Below are 18594 nucleotides of genomic sequence, written 5' to 3' on the forward strand. Positions count from 1 at the left end.
TTTTTTTTTTTTTTTTTTTTTGCCCAACCATTTTTACTTTAGTAGCTAGTTAAACTCAACCACCTTTTGACCTTTCACAGCTAATAACTCGTGAGCTAAGTAGCTTCGATATCTACTTGCAATAATTTGAACCATTGAAAGTGCACGCATAATCTGCGAAGAGTTTAGGTTTTCTGTATTAATAGTATAAAGGTTTTTATATTTTTAGATCATATATACTATGTAACTCTGGATATTTGACATGTCATGATAACCTATAATAAAGTAACAATATGTTATAATCGGTTAAATTATATAATCAGATTTTTTATAACATTATTAGTGTATGTAATTTAAGTTCTTTTGTAAAATCAAATGGTATAAAATTAAGTTTGGTCAACCTGCATATTCACCGTTAATGCACTTGCCACTTGCTGTAAAATAATGTTGAAACTAGTCTTTATGAAACTCTTTGGTTTTTTTTTTTTTTTTTTGTAGTACTATCTGTCTGATAAATTCTTATAATTCCATTCGTGAACATTCTATAAATTCAGAGCAGGAAAAAGAAGTATAATGATGCCTTAACTATTAAAAAAGCGCAAATTATGTCAAAAATCTATCGTTAATTTCTCGTTGGAAATCCATCAGAAAAAAACATTCGTTAGAAATTCTTGTTTTTTTTTCTAGTATGTATATGCACTATACATGATATGCTTATTAATCAATCTAATAGATTATTATAGAAACATCTAATAATCACCTCTCCTTGCATCTAATTCCTAATTTAATTTCCACATAAGTTAGTTTTAGTTTCTTCTGTGTTTTGACTTTATTATGTCCATATATAGAAAGCTAGTGAACCTATTTAATAGCTCAAGCTAACTTTATTGGGAAACATGTGAACATACCAACATTACAACTCTCTTTTCTCCATGTATAAATTTAAAGCAATGAAACCCTTCTCTATAAAGTATAAATCCCTATAACTTTCAAGAAACTACAGCCTCTCTTTATACATATTTTTGCATGGCCTAACCATTTTTTAACTAAAAAAATAAACCAAAAATCTCCACTTATTTTCTTATCAAAATTCACCAATATGGGAGTAGAAATTGAGGTGAATAGTGGAGAAAATAGTACTAACTGGATACCAATCATGAAGAAATTATACATGAATGTTCTTGGAGAGATGGTGAAAAAGTTTCCAAAATTAACTTGTAGGACAATTTGGAGGGTTGGGAAAGAAGATCCAAGAAGGGTTATTCACTCAATCAAAGTTGGATTATCATTGACATTGGTTTCATTGTTATATTTGATAGAACCATTGTTCAAAGGATTTGGAAGTAATGCTATTTGGGCTGTCATGACTGTGGTGGTTGTTCTTGAATTCACGGCAGGTAACAACGTTTTTTATACTATCAGTGTAGTTTAACTTATCTAGTCCAAACGTCTAAGACTAAGTTTTCGAATAAAACATATGCATGCATGTTGAAATTGTAATCAAACGTGACGGTGTATGAACGCAAAATTGAACTGAAGTGATGTCGTGCCTGAATACATACTGAAATCAATGGCGTATGCAGGATTTTCAATAAGCAGCATCAACATATTTAAAGAAGTGAATAGATTAACAAATCACTATAATAACAAGCGGTGTCATATTTATTTTTTGCTTATTATCTATATATACATATCTAGTAAAAAAAGATATCGACGAAGCGGTGTCTGTTGGCTCACCTTGGGGCAAGGTATATCTGCCTGTAACTTAAACTGACAATTGCACCCTTGATGACTAGTTAACCCATAATCTTCTGCAACACCTGCAGTTACCATACAGAATGACTTGATTGTGTAAATATATTTTACATATTATCAGTACATAGAACTTAAATTTTGTGTATTTTTCTATTGTTTTCAATGATAGGGGCAACATTGTGCAAAGGATTAAATAGAGGATTGGGAACATTGTTAGCAGGATCACTGGCATTCTTGATTGAATATGTTGCCACAAAAACTGGCCTCATATTTCGAGCTATATTCATTGGAGCTGCACTATTTTTTATTGGTAATATTCGTTTAATTTGCAAAATAATTAGATGCAAATGGCTAAAAAAATGTTTCACTTTGTTCAATTATATCATTACTTTTATTGATTTCATTACGTTCTTAAGACTCCCTGGCATGTGCTAGTCGAATTCTTTTTCATGATTCATGTATGTCAATTTTTTTCCTTTAATAATTGTGGTGCCGCAAAACTTGAATATATGACTTATCTGTCTGTTTTAATTTCATATTGAATCATACGATAATCTCATCTAAAAGCTATAGAGGGAACTCCTTTAATATTTATTTAATCATATTATCAACGTTCTGGATGATTTTTATTTAGTTAATGATCTCCTATTTTACAGGTGCTACAGCGACATACATGAGATTTGTCCCTTACATAAAGAGAAACTACGACTATGGTGTAGTCATATTCCTCTTGACGTTCAATTTGATTACGGTATCAAGCTATCGTGTTGATAACGTGCTAAAAATCGCGCACGAGCGGCTTTATACCATAGCTATTGGTTGTGGTGTATGTCTCCTCATGAGCCTATTGATATTTCCAAATTGGTCAGGAGAAGACCTCCATAATTTCACTGCTGCTAAGTTTGAAGGCTTAGCAAAGTCCATTGAAGGTATGGCCAAATTATAAACATTATCATTGTAATTTAGAGACTGTTTGATCAAGTTGTCGAAATAAGCTTATGTGAAAAACATTTTTTATGGAAAAAGTGGTGAGATGACAACAGTTTGTGTTTGGATAAATCATTTGAAAAGTGCTTCGTTAGTAATTTGTGTTTGGCCAATATTCTTAAAAAGTTATTTCAAGTGTCAGATTATGAAAAGGGAAGTTACTACATCTTAATTTGGTAACGATGAATGTTTTATATTGATAATCTTGTCCTAGAAAATAAAAAGACACTCCTTTTTTGGGGAACGTTACATTTTTCATCTTTTCCTTCAAAAGTTTTAAGAAACAACTTTTGTTAATACTGAAAAGCAGTTATATCTTCTTTAAAACTTGGCCAAATAACTTCATTCTCTATTTTTTTTTTTAAAGGACAACACACTTTCAGAAGCTCTACCAAACAGACTATTCTAGATTGTCTGTCTCAATTTCCAGATTACTAATTCTATTTATTATGGTCAGTTTCTTGTAGTTACAAATTTTTAAGGCGATCTAATTGGGCAATAGTTCTTGTACATCGCCAGTGTTTAGAAATTAAATGCTTCTTAAAATTCATCTCATATTCTATACCAGCAATTGCTGTATAAGTCACATAAACTATGTCATATTTGATCATGAGTAATTATATAGAGTTTTATTTGATGCTACATAATTCAATTATATAGCATATTAATGAATACTAACTTTACTATGCAGCTTGTGTTAATGAGTACTTTAGTGATGAGGAACAGCAAAAAGCAAGAGAAAATTCTTCAGATTTGGAGGATCCTATTTACAATGGTTACAAGACTGTTCTGGATTCCAAATCATTTGATGAGACCTTGGTAAGTAATTGAAAATTCTCATTATAAATAGTTACTTAACTAAAGAAAATTAGCTCCTCTCTGTATACAAAGATGGAGATACCCTTTTACGAGGACTGTCATCTAACACCGCTTTCTTTGAAAATATATATATATAAGATAAAAATCATTTGAAAATAATGCAAAATAAATATCGATTTGGGACAAATAGTAAAGCATTAGAACCTCTACAAATCTAGACCCAAGCGCACAAACTAGCCAAGTAGTGATAATAGATAGGGGCGGAGCTAAAAGGAGATAAGGGAGTTCAATTGAATCCCTTTCGCCTTTATCGTACTTTTTAAATAGGGAAAAAAATAATATTTTTATCATATATGAACGGTTAAATCCCCTCAATACAAGGAAAGATTCTATTGTAGTTGTAAAAGAGGTCAAAAATTGCTTAAGGTCATGTTCAAACAGAGATAGATGTAGAGTTGACGGAATAAGTTTGCAGAATTCAGCAGCTTTGGCTCAAACCTTGTATTTATCTTTGAAAAAATAAAAAATGAATATAAAGAGTCGCTCACCCAACCTCCTCAACTAAAAAATAGCCAGACAGATTTATAAATAATATGTGTATAATTGTGTGTAGTTAGTGTATAATCTATGTATACAAGAAAAAGCAAACAGTGAATCCGGCCAGCTATTGTATAAAGATCCATGAAGAAATTGCTTTAATATGTATAACTCATTAATTTAGAAACTAGTAACACAAAAGAGGTTGAATCCAGAGCCAATAAATTTCATGTCCTGCTGGATCCGCCTCTGCATTCAAATCTTAGGTGTAACGCTCTAGTTTTCTCCTTTAATTTCATTATATGAATTTCTGACTCTGTTGTGGATAATAGGCTGACATAAATAGAATAAAATTTTGCGTACACCACTGCCTATATGACTAAAAATAACAATATTGAAATTTGATTGGAGCAGGCATTATATGCAAGTTGGGAGCCAAGGCATTCGAGACACTGTTACAGGTTCCCATGGCAGCAGTATGTTAAATTGGGAAATGTTCTTCGCCATTTTGGATACACAATTGTAGCTCTTCATGGATGTCTTCAAACTGAAATTCAGGTATATATGATTTTTTTTTTCCTTCTATTGTTTCAATTGTGTTTTCTTCCTTTTCAATTATATGTTAATCTTTCTAGTGTTTCTTTTCTTTATTTTGTTGTTTTTCTTTTTTGTACGAGGGGAAAGGGGGAATCTAGGACCTAATGTGTGTTTTGTACGAAGAAAAATGTTTGTCACGAAAAATGTTTTCCTGGGAAATAAGTGTTCTTCTAATTACTTATGTTTTGGTGTTTGGTAAGTAAGTAAAAATATCATGGATGTTTGGGGGTAGGAGCAGACAATCAGTGTCGAATGTCACTTATGGAACTTCTTTTCCCTATTCGCACTAGAGAAGTCATTTTTCTAATTTTTCAAGAACTTGATTTTCTAGGAAAAAAAAATATTTTCCAAAATATTTGGACCAACCAAACATGAAAAAACTAAAAATTATTTTCCGAAACATATCTCCAGCATTAATACTAGCCAGTTTCTTGCATGTATTTTGTAGTTAGTCAATGGATACATGAAGTCTGATGATTATTGAAGTTGCATATATTAACAGTCCAAACATTTTTAACCTAATATAGCATGTTGCTTATCTTTTTGGTCATGTTACAGTGTCAGTGTAACACTTATCATATAGATTTACTTATAATTATTTTGTAAGTGATTTATTCAGACTCCTCGATCGGTTAGAGCAATGTTCAAAGATCCATGCCTAAGACTAGCTGGAGAAGTCACAAAAGCTCTAAAAGAATTAGGAGATAGCATAAGATATCGTAGACACTGTTCACCAGAAATACTATCTGATCACCTTCATGAAGCCTTACAAGACCTCAACAATGCCATAAAATCCCAACCAAAACTCTTCATTGGGTCCAAAAACAACACCAACAAGCTAACCCTAGCGACCGTCGTTTCTAAAGGACAGCCCGGTGCACAGAACTCCCGTAGGGGTTCCTTATCTAGCGTGAAGACTGACACGTCCGCACTACTTGAGTGGAAATCCAAATTAATGGGTAGGGAAAATTCAAAAGAGAATTATGAGAGGAAATCATTGAGGCCTACATTGAGCAAGATTAATATAACAAGTCTTGAATTTTCAGAGGCATTGCCATTTGCTGCATTTGCTTCTTTGCTAGTGGAAATTGTGGCAAGGCTTGATCTTGTTATTGAAGAAGTTGAAGAATTGGGAAGAATTGCTCATTTCAAAGAGTATAATCAAGATGATGATCATATTGTGAATTTTGATGAGAAGCATACCATGCCTTTACAAAATGAGTTGCCAAATCATGCAGGAGATTAATTGATATTAAGATGGGATTAATTGATAGACAAAAAAGAAAGTATTGGGAAAAAAATATAATTGAAGTTTCACGGTTGATCTAGTGACAAGAGAAATGTACTAATTTAGGGACTTGTGTCATTGATGACTGTTTTTCCTTATTTTGGTTGAAATGATATATTTAACATTGTATCTACTTTCGAGAAGAGTATCAACAAACACAAAAGAGAGCTAATTTACTCTTTCTCTTACATGTATAAAAAGATATTACTCCCTCCATTTCATAATAAGCGGTATTTTTAGCTTATGCGCACCCCTTAAGAAATTATTCACTCCTAGAAAATTATAAGTGTTCTTACTAACTTATCCTTGATCAAATTTTACCACTTTCTAAGTTACCTCTTTCCTAGAAAAGCTACTTATTTTCTTTTTTTTTTTTGGTTTCCCATCCGGTGTCCGGTACCCACATTGGGGCCCGACTAATCCGAATTCGTGCCGGGTAGTCCCACATTGGGGGGCAAAGCACTCCCTAACGAGGTGACTCCGTACCCAAGGGGGCTCGAACTCGAGATCTCTTGGTTAAGGATGGAGTAGTACCAGCCACTACTTAATGATTCTTGATTATGTAAATAAGGATAATTTTGGAAAATAAGATCAATTTCTTCTTGAAATCCTAAAGCACCATTTATTTTGAAATAAAACAAAAAGCCTAAGGCACCATTTATTTAGAAACATAGGGAGTATAATGTAATATTCAAATGACCAAACCATTTTACAGGCATTTGTTTAGCGTATAAAGAAATTTTACGGGTAGGATGGGAAGTTTTGGTTAAAGTGGACTGGGTTTTATGTTTTTATTTTTTGGCTTAAAAAATCAGGTGTCGCGTCATTAAAAAATGGCTAATATATCGCTTTCTGGCTTGAATGACCTTTTGAGTAAGATGACAAAAGATAAGTGATTTTTCTGATACAAAGAAACAAAAATTACTTTAATTTGTTCATCTATTTTCAATAGTTCAGTGACCTTTTAATCGATGAAATATAAATACTTTTGTGTACCGGATGTTTACACCAAACCAATTCAAATATCATGATTAAATGACTTAATGGAGTTAAAATAAGCAATAATTAATCATAGTTAAGTGATGATTATGTATATTCAAACATGTGTCATATATTCATTGATTTGATGTAAACAACCAATACAAGTAATTTTTCAATGAACTCCAACTTATAATGAAAGGTAAACATTCATAAAGACGATCTAAATGGAGAATCCTGGATTAAGAAAAGAAGATTAAAAAATGTGCTTACTAAGACTTAATGGTAATATCAATAATAAAAATTATTACTTGACAAGCCTAGCTAATAACCAAAAAATAAAAATAAAAGGACTTAACCGGGTTCGAACCGATTATGTGATGATTATGTATATTCAAACACGTGTAATATATTCATTGATTTGACGTAAACAATCAATGCAAGTAAATTTTTTAATGAACTCCAATTTATAGTGAAAAATAAACACTTTAGAAAGACGATCTAAATTGAGAACCCCGAATTAAGAAAAAAAGATTAAAAATGTGCTTACTGAGATTTAACGGTAATATCAATAATAGGAATTATTACTTTCCAAGCATAGCTAACAAACAATGGCAAAAAATTAAAAATAAAAGGGCCCAACGGGGTTCGAACTGGTTAAGTGATGATTATGTATATTCAAACACGTGTCATACATTCAATGATTTGATGTAAACAACCAATACATGTAAATTTTTTCAATAAATTCCAACTTATAGTGAAAGGCAAACATTTAGAAAGACGATCTAAATGGAGAATCCCGGATTAAGTAAAGAAGATTAAAAAGTGTGCTTACTCAAATTTAATGGTAATATCAATAATAGGAATTATTACTTGACAAGCCTAGTTAATGGCCAAAAATTAAAAATAAAAGGACACAACCGAGCTCGAACCGGTTGAGTGATGGTTATGTATATTTAAACACGTGTCATATATTCATTGATTTGATGTAAACAACCAATACAAGTAAATTTTTCAATGAATTCCAACTTATAGTGAAAGACAAACACTTTAAAAAAAATGTAAATGGAGAACTCCGGATTAAGAAAAGAAGATTAAAAAATGTGCTTATTGAGATTTAATGGTAATATCAATGATAGGAGTTATTACTCGCCAAGCTTAACTAACAAACAATGGCCAAAAATTATAAATACAACAACAACAACAACAACCCAGTGAAATCCCACAACGTGAGGTCTGGGGAGGGTAGAGTGTACGCAGACCTGACTCCTACCAAGGTAGGACGGCTATTTCCGAAAGACCCTCGGCTCAATAGAAAGCATAAAAGCATAAAAGCATAACAAGAGGTCAGATAAGGCCAAGAGATTCAAAGCGATATGGAAATGCAAATAACTAAAGCGACTAAGCCATGATGAAGCAGTTTGTAAAGGAGCAGTAGCTATCACAGATAAAATAAGATAATCAAAGTACAGGATAACAAATAGTAGCAGAAACCAAAGCACAAATGTGACTACTAATATGAAAGGATAAACGTTACTATCTACTAGCCTTCTACCCTAATCTGAGTCCTCCATACCCTCCTATCTAAGGTCATGTCCTCGGTAAGCTGTAACTGCGCTATATCCTGTCTAATCACCTCTCCCCAATACTTCTTCGGCCTACCCCTACCTCTTCTGAAACCATCCATGGCCAACCTCTCACACCTCCGCACTGGGGCATCTGTGCCTCTCCTCTTCACATGTCCAAACCATCTCAGTCTCGTTTCCCGCATCTTGTCTTCCACCGAGGCCACTCCCACCTTGTCCCGATAGCCTCATTCCTAATCCTGTCACTCTTGGTGTGCCCACACATCCATCTCAACATTCTCATCTCGGCAACTTTCATCTTTTGAACGTGAGAGATCTTAACTGGCCAACACTCCGCCCCATACAACATGGTCGGTCTAACCACCACTTTGTAGAACTTGCCCTTAAGTTGTGGTGGCACTTTCTTATCACATAGCACTCCGGAGCGAGCCTCCATTTCATCCACCCATGCCCTAATACGATGTGTGACATCATCGTCAATCTCCCCACTGTCTTGTATAATAGACCCAAGATACTTGAAACTACTTGTCTTCTGAATGACCTGGGTACCAAGCCTCACTTCCACGCCAGCCTCTTGAGGTGCTTCACTGAACTTGCACTCCAAGTACTCTGTCTTGGTCCTACTCAGCTTGAATCCTTTAGACTCCAAAGTTTGACGCCAACCCTCCAGCTTAGCGTTGACTCCGTGTTGACACCCAATTTTGTCCCTCCTTTATTGAAATTTTATTTACTCGGGCTTCTAAATTTGTTAACGAGCTAAGTACTTTATTTTCACTACTACTTATTTTAATATCTCTACTTTCATTTTCACTATTTTTACTATCAATATTACTAGCGTTACGTTATTACAAGTTTTATGGTTCGTCATCAGAACATTTTAAGATTTGTACTCGTCAAATTAATTGTACTTTATCAAGTCTTTATTTTCCACATATTGATTACTAATTGTCTTCACATGTATATATTGCACTAGTTATTAAATTAGAAGCCCAAAATAAGTAATATGGAAGAGGAATTTCAGCCAAATAAATGGCCCAAACGGAGCAGCCTATGTTTTCTAAAAATCTCATCCGACCAGCCCATTTCTCCACTCACCCGCTCCAGCCCAACACCGTTTCCTACCCGACCCGGCCCATTTATTTTTATCAGTTGAAACCTTCCCTAAAATGAAACCTAGCCGCACCTTTGTCGTCTTCTCCTCTCCCTTTCACTTCATCATCTTCTCCTTTCCATTTTCATACGGATGCTACGCCTCCTTTCAACGTGGCAGAACCTAACAGACCCATTCTCGTGCAATACACCCATATCCGTCCCTTCTTCAATCGCTCTCTCACCTCTTTCCTCTTCCAAACAAGACACAAATCACCTTTCAACAATGGCAGATTTATGTCTACCTATTTTCATATACAAGTTGTCCATACGCTTGCTCTCGAGCTCTATCGTTTGACAGAGAATCAAATCATTTTCGGATGTCTTGAAGTCGGATCACGTGACTATCTGCTCTAAATGCTTTCAACGTTCAGATTTGAACGAGATTTTTGACTCAATTTGAATCCTATACCAACATCCCGCCCAATTTTAAACCGAAAAGAAACCCTAGAAGTCGAGTATAAATACTCGTTTTCATGACCCATTTGGGGGAGCTCTTTCAGCCGCTTCAACTTCTCCGAAATATTTACATTTCTTTAGTCACGATATCTAAAAAAAAAAACAGCCATAGCATCACTCTAAAATACAATTAACATATTACTTTACTTTCATTTGTTTACATTCGAAATTCGGGTTGTTTTAATCGGGTCGGGTTCGTCGTGTTCGATTGTAGATCCGAGGCATCGACGCCCCATTTCACTGTACACAAAACAGGTCAGTGCCATCCCCTTTCTCTCTTGTGGCTTCGTTTCGATTTTGACATGTATTTGTGATTCTTTGTTTGTATGGGAAATTTGAGTTTCGAATTGGTTCTCTGTTTAATGTTGGTATGCTCATGTTTTAATTGGGCTCGGGTTGCACAATTTAATGGCTGATAGTATATATACGCATATCTTAGTTAAATTTCAGTTTTGTTAGTATTTAGAGAGTCGCATAAGTTCACGTTTGATTAGTTAAGCCGAAGGTGTTTGTTTTCTAATTATTCGCATCGGATGAGGCCTGTTTGGTTAGTTTAGTCACCAGTTAGCTCTATATCGAGATGACTTTGTGTTTAAAATCAGTGTGCCCCACGAATCAGTCTCATGTTAATTCAACTCACTCGACTTGACGTTTATGTGCGTTTGCTGCAAAATTGGCTTTGGAGGATCTGATGTCCTCCTAATATGTGTTTAGAGTTATTTAGTCTTGATTATGTTCAAAAGTTTGAGTTAGAATGGCCAGCTATGCATGACTAAGATATTGAACTTTAGCTCTAATAAAGCATGATATGAATTTGGTTTGACTGCCCGCATGTTCATTCTTGTCTACCGAAAGGAAAATGTGTTTGCTGGTTCTAATCAAGGTTGTAAGATAAGAGTACACGAAATCAATTCAGATTCCACTTGTCTATTGGAATTTAGTTTGATTATGCTCCTTCCCCTTTCAATCTTGTCTTTTAAGCTATTTGAATGAAGTCAGGTGCGTTAGTTGTTCAGTAAATGATTATGAGCATTCGAATTTGAGTACCTGAAGAGGTTTGAAGGTTGTTTAAAGTTCAGTTTGCTTATGTGGAGTCAGTCTTCATTTTAACAAGTTAATCTATGAGTGATAGATATCAGATAGAAGGTTTGGTAGTCTAGTTTGAAATCTTAAACGATGTTTCAAACCAATGCCAAACCTGTTAACCATCAGGAAACTGTTAGGAAATTGTAATGATCTAGGTTGAATAGTTTAAGGAATATTTGATGAGGTTAATTAGGTTCATTTTAATATACTTGAATATAGTGATTTGTTTAGTTACGCAGAGGTTTTTACGTGGCTGTTGAGTGTCAACTTGAATTGCAGGACTTATTAATAAAACTGTTTTGTTCTAGGTACCTGTATGGCATGTTATGAGAACACTGCTTAATCAATTACCCTTCTTAATATGTTCGAATTGTTTAGAATCGTACATAGACCTCTTAATGTTGTTGTATGATCCCTGTTCTAGACTCTGAGCATGCTTGTGATCCCTATTTATCTGGTTTACCTTATCCCTTTCTTTCCGAGTCGTGATGTTGAGATACTCTAAGCTCGCATCCCTGTTTGAAAGGCTTTGGCATTAATCAATTATAGGGGGATAACTCAAATAAACTCTTATCTCTCGATTTGGTTTCATATGCCCACGGTGATCGCGCAATCTACCGGTAAAGTTCATACCGAGGATAGGTGCAATAAAACCGTGAATGATCTATGGGTCAATGAACGAATATAAATGGAATATATATGCAAATACACGTTTTATGTACATCATCATTGATCCCTTTAAGTTCATGTTTCATATGTTTTACCTTGTTCGTTGAGTGTATACTAATCTTTTTCCTTTTCTTTTTTTTTTTGCATGACATCCTGCATACGAGTCCAAGCGACTCGTCATCTCCTCCCGCATTTGGCGTCGGGGCTAAAAGCCCAATACAATTTCCGCCTCTCCGTCCGAAAGAAGAAAGAAAGGAAAACAAAACCGGGCCGAGCCCAATAAGGCAACAAGAAGCTAAGCTTGATACACAAAGATGGCTCGAAGTTGCTCAACCGCAATCGGACTATATCAGTCCTAAATGGGCCAAGCCCATTTCATTATATTTATCCTTCATTTTTGTGTGTATTAACATGTATTGCATGACTAACATTTAGTTTGATAATTTAGATGAATTAGTGGGATTTAGTCTAATAATGGGTAGTTAACGTAAGGAAGATTAACAACTAATAATCAATTCTATAAAGTCTCATTTTCTTTTTTTATATATATTAAAGTTCTTTCTAATATTCCTAATATTTATCTCTTCTAGAATAATTGATTTTTAAATAGCATAACTATATATTTGAGTTAAAAGAACCGTGATTCACTTTCACTATCTTAAAGACTTTCCAGGCATCATTAACATATAAATATTAACCCAAGTATATTACTTTAAGATTTATTCAATCATGCACACTTTTAATCTAATATAATCAGGTGAAGTCAATACAAGAGACTTATGTCCTTTATATCATATTTAATCAAATTTTAGTTGGCATTGTCATAATAATACAATTTTGTCTAAAGTTTAAGTCGTTAAACTCATTCCCTACATGAAAACCATTACATCTTCAAATTCACCTCTAATAATCCTTAAAGTATCTTTTTATACAAACTATTATATTTTCTACAAGTCTTATTTTAAATAATATTATTATAACTTTAACAACACTTATAAAGTTATTCTCTTTTCTACCATACTATATTTACACTTAGCCTAATTAAATTTGAGTCCGGTCGGATTAACCATCATTAATGGAACTTAGAGGATGCCTAATACCTTCCCTCTAGGTTAGTTGAACCCGTACCTAGAATCATTTGGTTTCGTAGACTATAACATAAAAATCAACTTTAGATAATAACTTTAATGAACTTTAGGTGTCCTAATTCACCGGAAATAATTAGGTGGCGACTCCTTTACTATAAATAACCCCGGAATTACCCGGATGTTGTAAACTATTTTGACCCCGGTTAAAATAGGGTATGACACTCCGCTACGAGTCTCATCGATCAAGACTATGTCATCCGCGAAAAGCATACACCATGGCACCTCGCCTTGAATATGCCGCGTCAATTCATCCATCGCCAAGGCAAATAAAAATGGACTAAGAGCTGATCCTTGATGCAACCCCATCAATGGCCAAAAATTATAAATAAAAAGGCTAAATCGGGTTCAATTCGAACCGGTTAAGTGATGATTATGTATATTCAAACACGTGTCATATATTCATTGATTTGATGTAAACAACCAATACAGGTAAAATTTTCAATTAACTCCAGCTTATAGTGAAAAACAAATACTTTAGAAAGACGATCTAAATGTAGAACCCCGGATTAAGAAAAGAAGACTAAAAATGTGCTTACTGAGATCTAATGGTAATATAAATAGTAGGAATTATTATTGCCAAGCATAACTAATAAACAATGGGTAAAAATTAAAAATAAAAGGGACAACCGAGTTCGAACCGGTTAAGTGATGATTATGTATATTCAAACACGTGTCATACATTCATTGATTTGATGTAAACAACCAATACAAGTAAATTTTTCAATAAACTCCAACTTATAGTGAAAGGCAAACATTTAGAAAGACGATCTAAATGGAGAATTCCAGATTTAGAAAAGAAGATTAAAAATGCGCTTACTCAGATTTAATGGTAATATCAAATATAGGAATTATTACTTGACAAGCCTAGCTAACAAACAATGGCCAAAATTTAAAAATAAAAGGACCCAACCGGGTTCGAACCGGTTAAGTGATGATTATGTATATTCAAACACATGTCATATATTCATTGATTTGATGTAAACAACCAATACAAGTAAATTTTTCAATGAACTCCAACTTACAGTGAAAGATAAACATTTAGAAAGACGATCTAAATGGAGAACCCCGGATTAAGAAAATAAAATTAAAAAATGTGCTTATTGAGATTTAATGGTAATATATAGAAGTTATTACTCGCCAAGCTTAGCTAACAAACAATGGCCAAAAATTATAAATAAAAATGCTCAATCGGGTTCGAACCGGTTAAGTGATGATTATGTATATTCAAGCACGTGTCATATATTCATTGATTTGATGTAAACAACCAATACAAGTAAATTTTTCAATGAACTCCAACTTATAGTGAAAAACAAACACTTTAGAAAGACGATCTAAATGTAGAACCCCGGATTAAGAAAAGAAGATTAAAATTGCGCCTACTGAGATCTAATGGTAATATAAATAGGAAGAATTATTACTTGCCAAGCATAACTAATAAACAATGGCTAAAAATTAAAACTAAAAGGGCCAACCGGGTTCGAACCGGTTAAGTGATGATTATGTATATTCAAATACATGTCATACATTTATTGATTTGATGTAAACAACTAATACAAGTAAATTTTTCAATAAACTCCAACTTATAGTGAAAAACAAACACTTTAGAAAGACGATCTAAATAGAGAATCCCGGATTAAGAAAAGAAGATTAAAAATGTGCTTACTGAGATCTAATGATAATATAAATAGGAGGAATTATTACTTGTCAAGCATAACTAATAAACAATGGCTAAAAATTAAAAATAAAAGGGCCAACCGGGTTCGAACCGGTTAAGTGATGATTATATATATATTCAAACACGTGTCATACATTCATTGATTTGATGTAAACAACCAATACAAGTAATTTTTCAATGAACTCCAACTTATAGTGAAAGGCAAACATTTAGAAAGACGATCTAAATAGAGAATCCCGGATTAAGAAAAGAAGATTAAAAATGTGCTTACTCAGATTTAATGGTAATATCAAATAATAGGAATTATTACTTGCCAAGCATAGCTAATAAACAATGGCCAAAAATTAAAAATAAAAGGGTCCAACCGGGTTAGAACCGGTTAAGTGATGATTATGTATATTCAAACATGTGTCATACATTCATTGATTTGATATGAACAACCAATACAAGTAAATTTTTCAATGAACTCCAACTTATAGTGAAAGGCAAACACTTTACAAAGACAGTCTAAATGAAGAACCCCGAATTAAGAAAATAAGATTAAAAAATGAGTTTACTGAGATTTAATGGTAATATCAATAGTAGGAGTTATTACTTGCCAAGCATAGCTAACAAACAATGGCCAAAAATTAAAAATAAAAGGGTCCAACCGGGTTCGAACTGGTCAAGTGATGATTATGTATATTCAAACATGTGTCATATATTCATTGATTAGATGTAAACAACCAATACAAGTAAATTTTTGAACTCCAACTTATAGTGAAATGCAAACACTTTAGAAAGACAATCTAAATGGAGAACCCCGGTTTAAAAAAAGAAGATTAAAAATGTACTTACTAAAAGTTAATGGTAATATCAATTATAGGAATTATTACTTGTCAAGCATAGCTAACAAACAACGGCCAATTTTTTTTTAAAAAAAGGGCCCAACCGGGTTCGAACCGGTGACCTCTTGATCTGCAGTCAAATGCTCTACCACTGAGCTATGGACCCTTACGTGTATGCTGATTTGCAAGAAATTTATTTCAGAGCGCTGAATATTTTAATATATTGCAAAGTCAAAATGAATGCTTCATATGGTAAATTGCCCTCTATGCATTTACAATATTCATTAAACTTGGTTAATTTGTAATTGACCCCTTGCTCATTTTTTGAGAAGTAAAAGAAAGTTGTAGAGAAATTACCGTTTACAGTTTGAAAAGGTTATAGAATGATCCATGACAAAGCCTTTTCCTTTATAGCTAGAATTTTTTTTTCATTGAATTTTTTTTGAAGAAATTCCTACCAAACTGGTGCATACAAGTTTGATATGATAACTTAAAAAATAAAGCAATAACCTACTATTGACGATTAAATTAATATATAAATTATTTACACGATTAATATATATATATATATATATATATATATATATATATATATATATAAACTCTTTTTTCTCCTAACAAGGGGGTCCAAACTAGTTAGAGCGTACTTTTTCTAATCTACGGGTAGAGATGAATTCAGGATTTGAAGTTTTTGGGTTCTTACAACAATCTCAAACTAATATTACAATAATATCTAGGTTTACAGTTTACATATTTATATATATTCAGTATATAAGGTCCAGATAGAAATTACTGAGTTCTTGTAAATCTGCCCTTATCTACAGGGCGGTCAACTATAGATTGTAGTTCACAAAGTCAAATACCGGACAAATCTGCCTACCAATTCATGATAAGTTCATAGGAAATGCAATAGTTAAATGTTTGAACTTGGGATCTCCATATTAATAATTGTTCACGTGTACCTCAATCAATATCATCATCATCTTGGGGACAACAAAAGTTAATTCCTTAGCTTATGAAAGAGGGCAGTGGCAAATATAGACTTGGGAATTTCATTGTCAATACACTGTAAAGACAGTGATGGATCAAATGTTTGATTGTTGATTTTGGTTAATTTTGTTCATCTTTTTCGCTTTCACATGGTCTGCCTGTCCAAAAATTGAAAAGATCTTTTAATACTTTCAAGTCAAAGTTTTGCATTTAGATTGTGAAAGTATGTGGGGTTTTACTCTTGGAATTTCTGTTAGGTCAACAAATAAGACAAATAAATAGTGTTAGATTGTTAGGTATAATTGTACAACATAATTTCATGTTCAAGAATTTTCATCGACTGTCCTTAGTTTAGGTATAATTGTACCACATAATCACATGTTCAAGACTTTTCATCATTTTTATGGTTGGTGTTAACTTTAGTCCCAAAAGTTTTGCAAATATATATCTTTCGTCAACATTCTCCTCCACCTCCTTCTTCTTCATCTTTTTCATATACGATATAAATGTTTAAAGTATGTGGTATAGAAAATCAAAGACTCATATGTGATTTAGAAAATCAAAAACTGATGTGTGACAACACGTTTGTCACGCCCAGATTTGCTAACTAAAGCTTAAATAATACAATATGAGAGTATAAAATTGAATATATCATAATCAAGATGAGTTTGAGTTTGACTTTGATATTACGTTAAAAAAAAAAAAAATACGAATTTTCGACGAAATACAATTGGCACGTTGCTAAGAGAATCAACTATAATTTATTCAATTTTGGGCTTAACTCAATCCCAAAAACTAATTGAAATGCAATTATTATTGTGATGAAATTGAGTTGTGTATGATACCTCAGCTAAAACTAAAATTAACACCTCATTTATCTCCTGTTTAGCTCCCTAAATAATAAAATATAAAAAGAATCTAAGAAGTTTTGTTTCCCCTATTTGAGACAAATATATATTAGATAGTTGACATTGTGAGAACATATGCTCAAGTTTTCAACTCAAATCAAACAATTATGCTCTCTTTTAGTCACCATTTTTCAAATGATGATGAAAATTTCAAACTTTGATTGCCTTTATTTCCACACCACTAGACCGCCCAAAGACTTCCACTTGTTTTTTTTTAAAAAGAAAATAGAATATTTGTACTAATATTCCTTAAATTTAATACTTCATCCCAAAGAGTGATGTGATAATGAGAATGCCAATTAAATAATTTAATTTCGATATAAAATCGAAGAAAGATGATTCTTAAAGTTTTGACATAGAATTCACATTGTTAGAGATAATACAAAAGGTACTTTACGTCACGATTCTTATAATACAAGATATTTAAATGATTAAACAAATTATAGTCGACTAAACAATTGTTTGACATTTCATATGTAATGTACTTCCTCCGTCTCAAATTATTTGTCACTTTTTTATTTCACACGCTCCTTAAGAAATATTAATTAGGAGGGGCATTTGATTAACTTTACTCTTATTTATGTCTAAATTATAATCTCTCTTCATCGAATTTTTGTTCTATTTATGTGTCATCTCCATTAATAACAAAATTCTACTACGAGTAAAATGGGAAAAAATAATTAATTGTGCCTTGAACTCCTAAAATGACAAATAATTTGAGACTACTATTTTTAGTAATCACGATAAATAATTTGAGAGATTTTTATTTTTACACCTAACAAATCTACATAAAACAAAATAGATTTTTACAAGATCATTTTCTTCTATATAAATTGTAGAGAGTTATGTCGAATCATTTCCTCCAGCAAATGGTGAAATTAACACATAATTCAAATTTATGTCAAACCCTATGATTAGGCTTGAGCAAATGGGTTTTCAGTGGTAGTTGCACTGCCACTCTTTGACGGCACGTAACCACAAAAAAAGCCATAGTCAACCACGTTCTCTCAACTCTCAACAATGCTTCACCAACCCAACCCAAAATATTAATAATAAAATCAAGAACTTCGAAAACTAATAAATAAATCTTGAATATTGATCCCATTTTGAATTGTAGAATATCCTTACTCCCTAATTTTAATTCAGTAAGTGTGGAA

At 32.8% G+C, this 18594-nt stretch overlaps 1 protein-coding gene and 1 non-coding gene across 2 annotated transcripts; one reads left to right on the forward strand and one right to left on the reverse strand.

The window, feature by feature from the left end:
- The first annotated feature begins 972 nt into the window (after positions 1–972).
- On the forward strand, positions 973–6184 carry LOC132030979 (aluminum-activated malate transporter 12-like). Its single transcript, XM_059420792.1, has 6 exons — positions 973–1376; positions 1904–2044; positions 2391–2663; positions 3413–3540; positions 4492–4635; positions 5294–6184. The coding sequence occupies exons 1-6, from the start codon at positions 1079–1081 to the stop codon at positions 5918–5920; spliced, it is 1611 nt and encodes a 536-aa protein (XP_059276775.1). The 5' UTR covers positions 973–1078; the 3' UTR covers positions 5921–6184.
- A 9449-nt stretch (positions 6185–15633) lies between these two features.
- On the reverse strand, positions 15634–15705 carry TRNAC-GCA (transfer RNA cysteine (anticodon GCA)). The gene has a single exon. It is a non-coding gene; the product is annotated as a tRNA-Cys (tRNA).
- Between the last annotated feature and the right edge of the window lie 2889 nt (positions 15706–18594).

Source organism: Lycium ferocissimum, chromosome 1 (genome assembly GCF_029784015.1).
Source record: "Lycium ferocissimum isolate CSIRO_LF1 chromosome 1, AGI_CSIRO_Lferr_CH_V1, whole genome shotgun sequence".
Taxonomy (NCBI): Eukaryota; Viridiplantae; Streptophyta; class Magnoliopsida; order Solanales; family Solanaceae; genus Lycium; species Lycium ferocissimum.